Below are 14,877 nucleotides of genomic sequence, written 5' to 3' on the forward strand. Positions count from 1 at the left end.
TCGCCCACTCCTAAGATCTCGCCAATGGGCTAACCACGTTTGTGTGATGCTATCATTCATGAATAGTGTGGAAACAAAACAACATACTCTTTTCAGATTGCCTTGACTACTTGGGGTAGTGTGCAATTGACCTAATGTAGGTGCACATGCCATGGCTCTAAAAGTTAGGCATGATAACCTCCTTAAGAGGGGTTTCACACAACAATTTGTGAATGAGTGTGCTCACGAAAGCAAGGATATTAGATGCTACATGTCAATGATAAAGCACGTGCGATCTTGAAGAAGAGTGTCCTACACTTTTAACTAGGTGTGACAAGTAAAATGTGGCAAACTATCAGCAAAGTAAGTTTCGTAAGTTAGCATAAAAGAAGCCCGCAAATTTTGGTGAAGTTCTGATCTTAACCCAAAGATACCTCTCATGAGTTTGGAAGGGGCCCGTGAGAAGGCGTTCTAAGAAGAAGCCCAGACATTGTTTCACATCGGTGGACGTTGACCTGCGGCATAAATAGTGAATATAAAGAGAGTGTGTGTATACGTATTAATAATTAAGGCCTTTTCAAGAAAAAGGGATTAAAAAAAGAGAGGCGTATGCAAATGCAAATATGCATAGACAACTGGCAGCAAGTAAGGCCTTAGGCTGCTCGCAGGGTAGCACCTGGGATAGGGCCAGATTCGGCTACGGTCAGAGGCGCCACGTCACGGGCCGTGCGCCTCCGTGGCCGCTGCACTTTTCCGTGAGAGGAAAAAGAAAGGCCACAGCGCTCCGTACGAGGCCAGCATGGCTCTTGCCACGTGGCGCGCGTGCAGCGGCCCCGCGTGGTCCCGCGTCTCGACTCCCGAGTCTCAACTCGATCACTGGCTCGTACCGTACCTGCCTCAAGCCCCTCCGTTCCCGTTTCTAATTTTATTATTTTTTCTGGAAAATATAAATATTATTACTTTAGTCTATTTATTATTCGCTTCCTATTCCTCTGCTTATTCACCCAATCAACTTTTAGAGGCCTGCCTTCACACGCATCCTCTAACCGCCCGTTTCCACGCGCAACATCCTCCTACATACGGCTTTTTCACAATGGCCGGGAGTGGAGGTGGAAAACAAGTCGGTTTGAAGCTTTAGCATTACAAGAACTAGAAAGAAAGGCTGGGTTCAGACGAGTGACGGCAGAGGTATCTCAAAGGGTCGTACTTTTGACGTGGCATCCCACAAATGGCTGAGACTTTCCTCCTCTTTCCGTCGGACCCACCCTCTTTCTACTGACACCTCCCCCTTAGAAGAGCCTTGGCACTAAGAAAAAACCCCTTTACCTTCTTGTAGCACATTGTGCCTCCGGCTTCGCTGTTCCGGCAGATGACAATTTTATGATTTTACATGCGGACAAGGACAATATTCGCAAGGCATTATATGTCTGGACGCTCTTTGGTCAGGCTTTTGGTCTTTGTATCAATACTTTCAAATTGGCCCTTCTCAGTTGTACAGAGTCCGATTTACAATCATTGGTCATGTTTTGCAGTGTTGCCACTTCCATCTGAACCCAACCAAAGCCAACAACACCCCCTCCCCCCTGGGTCTCTTATGGATTAACATAGTTGTAACCTTGGAGGTAGTGGTAGTGGGAACAATGCATTGAAAACACAATGTCACAAAGGCTTACCAACCCCACACACACCCACCCCCCACGCCGCCTTCCCCCTCGATCTCTTGTGGATTAACACTGTTACAACCCTGGAGGTAGTGACAATGGGAACAAATGCATTGACAATACAATGTCACAACCCCAACAAACCACCCCCACTAGCCCCAAAAAAAACCCCAAAGCCCATCTCACATTCTCATACACATATCTTCAATCATTGAGGTCAAGTTGTGAGATTCTAGTGTTCTTATCATTTGTATGTTTTTAAGTGTGGGATCAAATAGTCATGTTGGTTTCATGCCAGGTGCACAAAATTGAATGTGATCATAAAACAAAGGGAAACTTCAAACTCACATGCAATGACCAAAGTTTGGGGCTTGTTTTAACAATGAGCAAATTGTAACGTGTAATCTATTTCATTGGATACCTCAATATGCCAAGCTTATCAATTGACAACACAATTGGGCAATGCATAAAATCCAAGGTAACCACTACCACCCTTATAGAAGTCTAGTGTTATTTTCTCTAATACATGAGCTTATGTTCATTATGTTTTTGGGAGAAACATCTTTTAATAGGTTTGTTATTATAATGTCATGGTAGCAAGCCAAGAAAATTGAGTGTTAGTTTGTGGATTCCTAAGCCCATGATTAGAAGCACTTTAAAACAAATAATGTCATGGTACCAAGCTAAGAAAATCAAGTGTGAGTTTGTGGATTCCTAAACCAATGATTAGAAGCACTTAAAGACAAATAAAGCTAGGTTCACATACTCAAAACAAAGTTATTAGTTGGGTCAAGTGAGTGGAGGCATCCATTTGCAACAAAAATCAAGGTTTGCAAGCTCTACTACATGCCATTGTCATTGCTTAGATGTGTGTGAAAGGGGCATGCAAGGTTCAAGTTGACATGTCAGTGTATAATATAAATGGGATAACTTATCAGCCTCATTAGGCATTTATATTAACAATATAACTACTCTGTATTGATCGTAAAAATGGTGTGCAATATAACTATGTTTGCAATTATTGGGATATACATTGTTCAACATGACCAATGAATAAGCCTTACTCTTTCTTGCTCTTTCTTAAAATGAATCATTTTTTCCAAACCTTTCTTCCTTATAATGGCATAGTTTCCTTGCATACATGAAACTTCTCAAGTTGTGATAATGCATCATTTTGCATAATCTGGTCTAGTTTATCCAATTTTGGAATACCTCAAGCATTATTTTACTTAATCCATGTTTCACGAGGATTCAATTTTAAGATAAAAGGTGGTTTACGATTGTGCTTAATGGAGCAAGAGTTAGCTTGTGAGCAACAATGAAAAGTATGCACATGTTCCCTTTGGCATGGTGTTTCATTGGTCTTTTTGATTTGGAAAGAAAGGTTTGATGCAATTAATGCTTGAATCTATATGTTTAAGGGTTTCATTATATTTGTGCGAGAACTTAAAATATACATTGTTTTTCTCCTTTGGGAAAAGGAGAAAGACATTGATCTTTTTGGGGAAAGTGGTCAAATATCTCCTTTGTAGCTCGAATTAAGTGCTAACTAGTTTGTGCATGGGAGCTTTCAAGAAACACACACTATTTAGCACCCATAAGGAAAGACACTTTTGTGTGTTAATACTTTGCTTTAGGAGTTTCAATGATGTTAAAGCGTTTGAGAGAGAGAGAGAGAGAGAGAGAGAGAGAGAGAGAGAGAGAGAGAGAGAGAGAGAGAGAGAGAGAGAGAGAGAGAGAGAGAGAGAGAGAGAGAGAGAGAGAGAGAGAGAGAGAGAGAGAGAGAGAGAGAGAGAGAGAGAGAGAGAGAGAGAGAGAGAGAGAGAGAGAGAGAGAGAGAGAGAGAGAGAGAGAGAGCTATTGTAAGGTACTAGATAGAAGGGCCAATTCAACAACTTACTTGTATGACATGATTGGCTCTTCAACATATGTGTAATGGCCCCATATAATCACGAAGGCGTAGAAACGTTCACTGCCTTTAATCCATGTGCTTTAAAAGTTCTTATTTTGCGACACAATAAAAATGGGTGTTGGTGGCCAATGTGAGGGAGTGATACACATAGCCATCATAATGGTGAGAGAACTTCCTCACATGGGGATGAAGATAATGTGGTAACACCCCATTGCCAAATTGCTTAAGATTAGTGAGCGTGTTTGTCTTGATTTAGTGTCACAACACATGCCTTTTATAGTACCCAAACAATGTTACCTTATTGGATGCTATCATGAGATGAGCCCCTTACCCTTCCTAAAGACGAAGCTTAACCTTCATAATGATGAAACCTAACCTTCCTAAAGACGAAGCCCTTAGGATCTCTTCTCACATCATTGAAGGGATATTGTAGGAACATTAAGTCCCAAGTTGTTGTAGGCTATGCTTTTAGATTCGTTAGAGCATGAGAACCATATGCTTAACTCAAGAGGGCATCCTAGAATTTGCATATTTACTAGAGCAAGAAGTGAACTTTGCCTGCATTGTACTCCGAGAACATGGAGTTTGTGAACTTTTTAAAAAAACTTTGATGAGTGCAGGAACAGGTCCAAGAATGAGAGCTTTCCAAGTTCCATAGGGTGACACATGAACATGTGAACAGGCAAAAAAGCAAGCATATGCCACATGGATTAGAGTCCGCTGTGCAGCTATTAAATAGTTTGAAGGGCAAGAAAATTGGATGGGCATATGTATGGGCACTTATTCAACGATGGTGTATGGGAGAGTCAAAGGGCGGATGCGCTTTCCTGATAAGAAGCTGGGGGTGCAATTATCGGTAGATAGTTTTTTTGACCATTTTATTTAACTTAGGGGGAAAAAAGGGTCATAATCTTCTTCTCCTGCTCCTCTTCCTTCTCTTCTGGCATCACATTGCGTCCCCCCTCACCCCCTCTGTTTTTCCATCCTTTTGCCCCCCAAAAACTGCCACTTTTGGTTCCTCTGCAACCATGCCAACAAGGAAACCCTAACACACCTCCATCCTCCCCAAACCTGCTGATTTCTGGTCGCTAGTGGATCCGTGGCGTCTCCTCCCTCTGGCTCCAACTAGATCTAAAGCTCTCCCTTCATCAATCCGAGTTCTCAGAATCAAAGTTCTCGCAAGCGAGCGAAAGAGGAGAAGCGTCCACCTGCGAGGGCTGTTCCTGTGTTTCTCGAGGGGATCTTCCACATATTTCAGGTTTGGAACATTTCGTTTCTTCAGGATCCACGCTCGCTTGTTGGCCTCTAGGCTAGGGAAATGCACTCCATTAACACTGGTTTCTGGCTGCCATTCTCAGCCCGCCCTATTTCCAGGCAGTCGCAATTTTGGCTAAAGTATGGATCGTTTCCGTGATCTTGAGCTGGGAGCTTTTCGCAGATCATTGCCATAAGCAGTAATGGAGACTGGCTGTTTTCCTTGGCCATAGATTCCTTTCGCTTACGCATATGCTTGAGATAATCTTGACATCCTTATACATGCAGGGGAGTAAATATCACACTGTTTCCGCCTTAGGGCTGTTATACCGGCAGTTAAAATATTCTTCGGACAATTTTACATCGGTTGTTCAATTCATCAGTCTTTCACAGGCCAGGTGAAATCCAGTCTGCGTCAAAGCTTTGGCTGGAACATCTGTCTTCTCTGGGCAACACAGAACTAGGTGCTGAGACATATGCTGGTCAAAGTTAGTGGCTTGCAACAGTCATAATCCTTTAACGCTTCCGGATGTTGACGGACGTTGTGCCAGTCCTAACTCAATGTTTTCTCGAGTACTTCCACAGATTTTTTAGGGATCTTCTGCTTGTCATTACCCTCCATTGACAAGGTGGTTCTGAAGCTTTACCTGCCTTCAGAATGGAAGGTGATGCAGGTCCTCAAGTTGCAGTTTATGATACTTTTGGCTATGGTGATCATGGTTTTCATCAGTATCAGTTTCTACCAGGAAGAGGTTGTGAAGGCTTTTTTGGAGCAAAGCAGGGTTCAGTGTCAGGAAGATTTAGCTTTGACAAACCTTGCTCACCCCAGAGAGAGCATGATAAGGTGCTTGCAAGCACAGATTTTGATTCCGGAGGTTGGGAAGGATTCACATTCATGACATCTCATGATGTTCGAAAATTCAAGAATCAAGAGAGTACTGGTACTGGAAATGTTAAGTTGTTTGACTTGAGACTGGATTCGACCAGTGATGTTACTAGTGATTCACATCTTCCCAGTGATCTGCGCATAGCAGAACAGAAAAGGAAGCAGAGCCAGCTCAACAGCAGCAGTCCTCCTCAACAGGTCAACTCAATGAATGGTGAAGACAGTTTTGATGAAGATGGGGAAAGCTTGTCTCTCAAACTATGCTCAGGCCCTTATGCATTAGCAGAGGACACAGGGAATGGTGCACGAAATATAAAGCGCTTCCGTTCCTCTTCTCCTGGGGTGGCCCAGTCTCCAATATGTCAGGTCGATGACTGCGAGGTAGATTTGAAGCATGCAAAGGATTATCATAGGCGACATAAAGTCTGTGAGATGCATTCTAAGGCACCTCACTCTCTTGTACATGGGGTTATGCAAAGATTCTGTCAGCAGTGTAGCAGGTCAGTGTTTGCGGAGCTTGCTAATGCATTCTGTCCTGCTATCATGGAACACAATTCTCCATCTTAACTTGTTCTGATTTTGCAGGTTTCATCCTTTGCCTCAATTTGATGAAGGCAAGAGAAGCTGCCGGCGAAGGTTGGCTGGCCATAACAAGCGAAGGCGCAAACCGCATCCTGACCTCATGTCAGCTGGTGTACCCCTGTCTGATGCTGTCAAGGGTTCTGAATTGCTCAACCTTTTCGCGATTCTTTCTCAGTTGCAAGGTATTAATCAAGCTCACTCTTTTTGAAGTGTTTCCTCATGTTTTAAGAGCTGAGTTATAGCTTATTAGGTGCCATGCATGGGTTCTCCAATGACTTTTTGGGAAGATGATGTTTGTCATGAGCTTTTGGTTGCTCTGTTTAACAGTTCATTTTGGTTGCAGCTGCAAAGGCGAAGGAGAAGTTTGATGTTCCTTCTAAAGATCAAGATGCTGTCCAGGCTTTAAAGAGGTCTAGCTCATTCCTACCCTCACATGCAGCAGTAGGGGGAGATGGAAGGTCAGCCGCATTTCCTTCTCAAGCAGTGCCTGTCATACAGAGGTTAGACCAGCAGGCTTCTGCTCCAACGAGTCTTTCACCTGAGGCTCTCCTACTGGTGTTCAAGAATATATTGGGAGCACAGGCCTCTACTACCCAGGCAAAGTTGCAAACAGTCCAATCATCTCAGCCACTTCCTCGCAATGAGGATCACAGCATCCATTCTCTATTTTCACTGGGCAGTCCCCTGGAGCAGGCAAGAGCTTCTGGTAGGGCTGTGGAGGACCCAAATGTACAGAGTAGTCTCTCTTTTGGCATTCCATACAAGGCAGTTGGGTCAAATGGCACTACTAGTCGTGCAGGTTGGCCATCTAAACCTAGTGTCACCAAGCAATACTTTGTCCCGACGGCTACCAATGTAACAGAAGCTAGTCCACCTAACAACTTGGATACTAGATGCCCTGCAGAAAAGAAACTTTTCCCAACTGAGTCTGATCATGGGCTCAGAAAGGGAGCAGGTTTTGGGAGGGAAGGTTCCAATGCAGAGCTTCCTATTCGTGTGGATGATTTTGAAAGTGTTATGCCTAGACCGGAAGTGCAAATTTCTGAACAGCCTGGTCGACCTCCGAGTGACTCCTCCGAATCTGGGTCAGATCAGTCACCTTCAAGCTCTGGTTCTGATCGACAGGTCAGTGTACTTTCCTGGTTTTTTGTTCCTCATGACATCTTTGAATATTTAATTACTTCAGGGGTTACCATCATAATAAGTCCTCCGTGTGTGTGTGTGTGTGTGTGTGTGTTTTGGCCAGAAAATGTAAGCTAGAACATAACGAGTGACCAACATAATGAGTTTTCTGTTTTGCTCATACAGGCCCCAAGTGGACGCATTTGCTTCAAGCTTTTCGATGAGAATGCTGTGCGACAGTTTCCTTATAAAATGGGTCTACAGGTATACCTTAATGTGTAGGTTTGCAAGAACTCAATATTTGTGCTTCAAGCATAAGATTAGATTTGCAACGTCGTCTCAAGCTCAAGATTGTCACTTCTGGTATAAGCCTTGTTTTTCCAGACTAAAGGGCCTTTCCGAGCCCTAACCCTTGTCTTGACTGCTTCTTCTTATTTTTGATGCATGAACAGATGTTCAGCACCTTACTTGTTCAGACTAAAGGGCCTTTCCGAGCCCTAACCCTTGTCTTGACTGCTTCTTAATTTTGATGCATGAACAGATGTTCAGCACCTTACTTGTCCTCATTACATCTGAAGTCTGCCAGTTCACATTTAACTCTCTACTAGATGATAAAGGAACTAGTGTTTTCAGGACATGCCCTCCATGCATGGTCAGGGAGCATATGCATCTGACAGTTTGATGCTTGTGGCTTTATTTGGCTTTCGTATAGTCTGTTCTGATTCAAACAAAATGTTCAGATTGCTAGTTTGGCCTAGTTATGTTTCAGCTTTCGTGTGAACATTTGGTAAAGCAATTTCCAGCAATCCATATGTAACTTGTGATCGACTTTAAAATTTTTCTGTTTCTTGTTCTATAATTAGTGTCGGCTTTAACATTCAGCTCATCTCTTCTAATCTGCAGATTCAGGAGTGGTTGTCCTGTGCACCTCGAGATGTGGAAACATATATGCGACCTGGCTGTGTCTTATTAACTGTATTTGTACGAATGCCAAGTCGTGCTTGGGAAGAGGTGTTTTACTAGATGCTTGGTCTGTTAACAATTGTAAGTTTTAAAGATGAGGGTTTTAATTTTGTCTGAACAAATTGTTTGTTTGCACAGTTGGTGATGGACTTGCGAGGAAGTCTGCAAAGACTCATACAACAATCAAGTAGTAGTTTGTGGATGAAGGGTAGAATACTAGTACAAGTGGAACATCAGAGGGCTCTTATTCTTGATGGTGAGTTTACTAGCTCATTATAGCAGCTTTATTCCAAGGTTGTATGGGTATTCCCCATGCTTGTAAAGAAACTTAAATAGTTTTCTTTTTGCTTCCACAACTGCCTTGCATCAGTTTCAAGCATAGCCTGATGTTATGGCTGTATGGGTATGCTGCTGGCTGTGAAATAGTTGGGTTTCTGGCGGTTTAGTTTGGAGTGATCGAATCACTTACCTGTGCAGGAAAGGTGAAGAAAGTGAGGTTTTCAAGGCGAGAAAATGGTCCCTTCTTGAAATCTGTGCGCCCACTAGCTGTTATAGCTGGTCAAGAATCTACGTTGGTAGTGAAGGGACAAAATTTAGTTCCACAAACAAAGTAAGCCCTTTTGACTTATTTTTGGTAGGGCCATAGTGTGGTTGGTTTAGGTATGTGCTAATTTATCTTGTATGTCAGGATACTATGTGTATACCATGGAAAATATGTTCTCCATGAAGTCTCTGTGTCAGAGAATGAAAGTAGTGCAGCGTCTTCTGGAGGTGGAAAGTGTGGTGAGCATGTGCAAACTGTTCATTTTCCTGGTGGACCTGCCAATGTCATAGGCCGATGCTTTGTGGAGGTAAAGTGGCTTGTATTCTTTCTTCTGGGCATGACTGCGAATGTTGCAGTTCATTTCTTTCAAAGGTGACAATTGTTGACAAAATATGCAGGTTGAACATGATCTATTTGGGAATATATTACCTGTGATTGTGGCTGATAGTGCTATTTGTGCTGAGATTCGCTCTCTTGAAACGGAACTTGATTCATTATGTCCTTGGAAGTCAAGTGAAAGTGATGGAACATTATCTGATGATTCATCAATTGACAGCGAATCAGAAGCCTTTAAGTTCCTGAATGAGCTGGGATGGGTCTTTCAGAAGAGCTCACGGTCAATCACTTCATCTTTGGAAACCTCGCAGTTTGAATTATCCCGTTTCAAGGCACTCTTGGAGTTTGCTGTTTTGCATGACTGGTGTGCAGTGGTGAAGATACTTCTAGATCTGCTTTTTAACACTTGTGAAAAAGAATTGGATGGCTCATTTGATGAGGTGATGCATGTATTATCAGAGGTAAACCTTTTGCATCAAGCAGTGAAGAGGAAGTGCAGATTAATGGTTGAGCTACTGTTGCAATACATACCAAAATGTCTTGAATCAAAAGGGCAGACCATTTTTACGCCAGTGATGAAGGGTCCAGCTGGGTTCACTCCTCTCCATGTTGCTGCAAGTATCTCTGATGCTGAAGGTGTCATAGATGTTCTTACCAATGATCCAAGCGAGGTATGGATATAGTGAATCTGTCTCTCTCTTTTAATCAAGTTGGAAGAACTTTAACCCCACGAGTTTGTGCAAGCATTGATGAATTTAATTGTTTCTGGGCACATAAAAACTTTCTTATGCGACTGAAACAACCTATTGTTCTGTTCGGCCATATGTCTTTTCGGGCTTAAAACCTCATGTGTTTGTTCAAGCTTTGAATAATTTAGTTTCTTATAATTCTTGTTACATTGAGATGTTCAGCTATATGTTCTTTTTGAGGGGTCTAAAGAACAGAACATAACTTGCAGGATTGGTTTTACTCCAAATTTTGCACCTCACAGAATTATTATGACGTGCTTTGCAGGTTGGCTTGCACGGGTGGAAAAGTGCATGTGATTTTTCAGGGCGAACACCAGAATGGCATGCTTTAAATAGCAGGAATATTATGTATGCTGAGCTAATAGATAAAAAGCTTGCAGCCAAGCAATCTCCACACATGAACATTACAGTGATGGATATGCCACAAAGCTCTGCAGGATGTCTTAAGGATAACACTATGATGATTGAGCTTCCAGTTACTTCAAGGAGACTGGTTTCAGGTTGTGCCCAAGCTTGTAAGAATTGTCGGGTGGGGCCAAGGATGCAGTCACTTAGACCTACTGGCATGATGTACAGGCCTATGCTAATGACAATTGTTGCAATTGCAACAATTTGTGCGAGTGTTGCTCTCTACATAAAGTCTAGTCCTTATCTGCAGTCAATTGTTTACTCGCTCAAGTGGGAAAGCATAATGTTTGGATCTTCATAAAGATGTGTATTCAACCCATCCACTAGTGCCCTTCTATCCTTACTCTGAAATTGGTGGCATCAAGCATGGAGCTATATGAATCACCTTAACCCTTGGGCTGACCTCTTGAGTCTTTGATTGAGCTCAATGTGTTTCCTAGTATGTACATAAGGTTGGTGCCTGAAGCTCAATTTTCTTCGGCTTTCTTCTGCAGAGGATAATATGGCCCATGCAAATATCAAAGATCTTGGACCCAGAAGCGGGTTTCCTGTCAGAGCCTCTGTTCTTTCATTCACAAGAGGCACCCTGGCAGCTGCTAATTGTTCCAGCTAATTATATCTCAATTGTACTTTAATGTTCTTTTTGAATGAAGCTACACATTGTATATCTTGTACTGACATTCTTTGACTGGTGCAGCAGTGTTTTTAGAGAAAAGCCCTTTGTTACTTAGTCTAAACAGTAGCTATGGTTGTAAGTGAAAGTGAAACAAGAGATCTTACAACATATGTGGTTTTCTTGTACTCTTCAGAGTTCTGCTTTAAAGGAGGAGCTATGATTTCAACTCATGAATTTGGGGGAAAGCTTTAAACAATCTGTGATACAGAGATCCCTTGTATAATATTTCTTTTATGTAAAATGCAACTGCTGAGAGTAAACCATCCATCCTCTAGCAAGTGAGGCAGATTATGGTACTTGGGAGCTGGAAGATGTATTGTCTTCTTGTGATCTCCAAAGATATCTTCTTGTTATCTCCAGAAATATATTTTGTTTTAAGGACTAGCTAAACACTTCAAAAGTAATATGTGTAAGCATGGAGATACTGTAAATAGGGATGATGTTTAAGTTGTAAGTACATGAGATTGTGTAAGTTTTGCAAGTATGAGTTGAAAGAACATACCGTGTGTTTAAGGTAGAAAGGCCAGTGTATAAATTGTGTGTTTTGATTTAGAATGGAAAGGGCGACATGGGTGGGATGATGTTTAAGTTGTAAGTACATGAGATTGTGTAAGTTTTGCAAGTATGAGTTGAAAGAACATACCGTGTGTTTAAAAAGGCCAGTGTATAAATTGTCAGTTTTGATTTAGAATGGAAAGGGCGACATGGGTAACTGTTGAATTAGAGCATGTAAGTCTTGCCCATGAAATGCTCCGAGTCATCAGACTTCTGGTATCGTTATCCTCATATGAATGCTTATGGGCTTCAGAACTTACTCTGTCACGCCTTTTTGAGCATTTTGAAGGTGAGTAATTGTTTGGTGACTTGTATATTGCACATTGAAGCACATTATCACTCGTAAATTGTAAAAAGTATATGGCTAGAGCTGTCGCAAGGGGAGCAATAGTTCTTTCTTGTATATCTTTACACGTGTATAAATCTATATATTATAAGAAAAATATTCATGCGTGATGCAAGAAATATATGCATGCATACATGTTTGTATATCTATATATTTGTGTGTAAATGTATCTAACCATGAATTCATGCATGCAAGTGTGTACGTACACACGAATGCATGAATGCGTTGTGTTCTTGACTAATCAAGGTGTACTGTTGCAAAGCTTTATCTAGGTGAATATTGAAACTTGTAATACATACAAAAGCCTTTTGTGTATCAATGTACTAATAGAGGGGGAAATATTTGGATTGTGAGTTAGTATGAGAATAATGAAAAACCATGAGAGGCAGTTAGGAGAGTTATGAAAAACCATGAGAGGCAGTTAGTATGAGGGGGGGGGGGGAGATCAAATGGGTGTAGCTTGGTTGGTTAAGTTGAACATGTGTGACTAGAAGGTCTCCGGTTTAGCTCTTACATTTCACGTAATCATTTAGTATAGGTTGGGTTAATAAAAATAAGTGAATTATTACAAGGATAGTTGGTTGATTACAAAAGAGAGAGAGAGAGAGAGAGAGAGAGAGAGAGAGAGAGAGAGAGTGTGTGTGTGAGTTGTATTAGCATCATTTAAGACACCTTAAAGGTATACATGACAAAAAGAGAAATAAAATTTTTAAGCTCATAATACTTTGGAGAGTCATCAACACGAAGAAACCCATGACATTTCAACATTAGTAGCAAAAGGAAAGAAAACCAACTACTAAAGCTATCAAAGTTACTTATTACATCATGACCCAAATGCTTTTATGATGAATTTGCCTCATCAATAAATATCTCATTTGCCCTCATTTTTAGCTATCTTCATCTTGGTAATTGTCTAGTCGCGCTTTGAGTTTGTGTTGGTGTAAGTTCATATGTGATCTATAGTTTTTGTTCCCTTGAAACATTTTGATTGCTTTAATACTTCATCTTCCATGTTTCCAAACTCCAAAGTCTCTTGGTTCTTTCCTTGCTTGATAACTCTCTTGTTTGATGACTTTCCATGATACTACCCCCTTGAAACTAATGCCATCACTCAAGAGGCCTCCTATATGTGGTGCATGGAATGCAATCTTTTGACAAGGCACTATTAAAAACACTATTGAGAGAGTTCTTTGAGTTGAGAATGATGAATATGGGAAATGAGAGAGAGAGAGAGAGAGAGAGAGAGAGTGCACTTTACTTCACATGAAATATAGTATGCACAAACTCCAACCCACATGATGTCAACAAGGGTATTTCTAAAAAGGGACTAGTGCATGTATGAACTTTTTGTGAAGAGTACAATTTAAGCCCCAATCTCTTGGCCCCTTGTACTTGTTCGTATTTGTCTTGACATGCTTAGGTATGGGTATGTTTCACACATGTAGATCTTGTTGATTGCAAGTCAAATGTTTGCTAAGGAACTCTAGGTATGGGTATGTTTCACAGCTTTAGATGTCAAATGCTTCCTAACGATCTTTGGCAAGGAACTTCAAATCAATATGGACTCTTTTATTAGCCAAATTGATACCAAAAAATGCATTAATAGTATATGACTAAGACTAAAAAGCGACATGAATATATGTATTGCAAGAGATGCCAACCATCACACCCTACGATGGTATTGATATAGGCTTTTATTAGATGTGGTTGTTCTCGATCTTGATCGACTTGTATAGAGTCACTTTTATGGGAGGACAATGCATTTTGATATGTGGTAACTATCTAGAGTTTTTCCTCACTATGCTTGTGGGCAATTCAAATGTTTTCTTTCAATGTTGTAATGTGTCCACCTGTTATCTTCAGGACATGTCTTAGCAGTCCATCGGAAAGGATATCTAGAAAGCTCTGTCCGGCACTCCCATGGAATGTTACGGGGTTTGCGATCTAGGACTTTTCGCGTCTGTAATGTAGCGGAAGTATTCTGGTCGTTTCCACTTAGGATCGACCTGAATTAGGGTTTTGCTTATTGGTCATTTTCTAACGGCAACTAGCGTCAGACCCAAGCGAACTACTTTACGCAGAAACGCCAGGTCTGAAGCGGATTCACGCTGCACTTGGTTCAAGGAGAATGGGAAACGAGAGGGATGCAAAGCTCAACCTCTCTGCCATAAGGTATAGTCCCATTCCGTTTCCCTAAAATAGCGGAAATCGGGATAAATCATAACTCTAGGTCAACGCTTTTGTTGTTCATGTTCTTTGACGATCTTCCTGACTATCCATCGAGATTTGAGAAAAGTTCTCGGCCAACCGGGACCACCCATCCGTAGGACGGGCCTATGGCCACATCCACCGTACTTTCCTCAGGTTGTTCTAGTTATTTAATTACCTGACACATTTAGTTGGACATGTGCCAATCAGCTTCCTTAATTAGCCCGTCAGGTACTGGTTCCTTCACGTAATCATATCACTGACATAGAAAAGCAATATCAAACAAGTTCCTTGTTAACAGGTTATCATATTTATCTTGGAAATACATAAAGTCCAGCCTGTAGGCTTATCTACAATCCGCCCGAAGGCTATCCAGCAATCCACAGGGATCACTAATCCAAGATTCTGCCCGTAGACTAGTATGCAGGCCTTGAGATCCAATCTCGAGTCACGTTAGCCTCTTGTGCAGGGCCCAGAAGGCGAGGGATTTAAGGCCAAAGCCCCCCTGGCACCCAAGTGTCCTCCTGCTCCAAGTAGCACTCAACGGAGAGACCTCTCGCGGCGGGTTTGGTCCACCTTCCCGGCGCGGTTAACAACCCCCTTGGTTAGGGTCAGGCAGGCAGTCGGGGATAACTGAAGCAGCCTCTCCCTTCATGCCTTCAACCTGAAGTATTAGATATCAATTTATCTTTTAAT

General features: G+C 41.8%; 1 protein-coding gene across 2 annotated transcripts; it reads left to right on the forward strand.

Annotated features, from left to right (window-relative positions):
- Positions 1-4,352: 4,352 nt before the first annotated feature.
- LOC148020627 (squamosa promoter-binding-like protein 1) lies at positions 4,353-11,074 on the forward strand. 2 transcript variants are annotated; one of them, XM_087698425.1, is made up of 12 exons: positions 4,353-4,810; positions 4,911-5,006; positions 5,095-6,192; positions 6,278-6,456; positions 6,618-7,399; positions 7,583-7,660; positions 8,300-8,407; positions 8,498-8,615; positions 8,837-8,969; positions 9,048-9,210; positions 9,302-9,910; positions 10,254-11,074. In XM_087698425.1, exons 3-12 carry the CDS (start codon positions 5,465-5,467, stop codon positions 10,695-10,697), a joined length of 3,342 nt encoding a protein of 1,113 aa, XP_087554551.1. In that variant the 5' UTR covers positions 4,353-4,810; positions 4,911-5,006; positions 5,095-5,464; the 3' UTR covers positions 10,698-11,074. The 2 variants fall into 2 exon arrangements, with proteins under 2 accessions (XP_087554551.1, XP_087554550.1); XM_087698424.1 differs by having other exon boundaries at positions 4,911-6,192.
- The last annotated feature ends 3,803 nt before the right edge of the window (positions 11,075-14,877 follow it).

The sequence above is a fragment of the Lygodium microphyllum genome, chromosome 18, assembly GCF_053477565.2.
Source record: "Lygodium microphyllum isolate KBCC chromosome 18, Lygodium_microphyllum_v1.1.10, whole genome shotgun sequence".
In the NCBI taxonomy this organism is placed as follows: Eukaryota; Viridiplantae; Streptophyta; class Polypodiopsida; order Schizaeales; family Lygodiaceae; genus Lygodium; species Lygodium microphyllum.

What these genes read in the sequence shown, in the direction of transcription:
- LOC148020627 (XM_087698424.1), top strand. Translation starts at nt 5,465, where the DNA reads ATGGAAGGTGATGCAGGTCCTCAAGTTGCAGTTTATGATACTTTTGGC. An exon ending in GAGGGCTCTTATTCTTGATG is followed by an intron (nt 8,616 to 8,836) that starts GTGAGTTTACTA and finishes TTACCTGTGCAG; the next exon opens with GAAAGGTGAAGAAAGTGAGG. An exon ending in AATTTAGTTCCACAAACAAA is followed by an intron (nt 8,970 to 9,047) that starts GTAAGCCCTTTT and finishes CTTGTATGTCAG; the next exon opens with GATACTATGTGTATACCATG.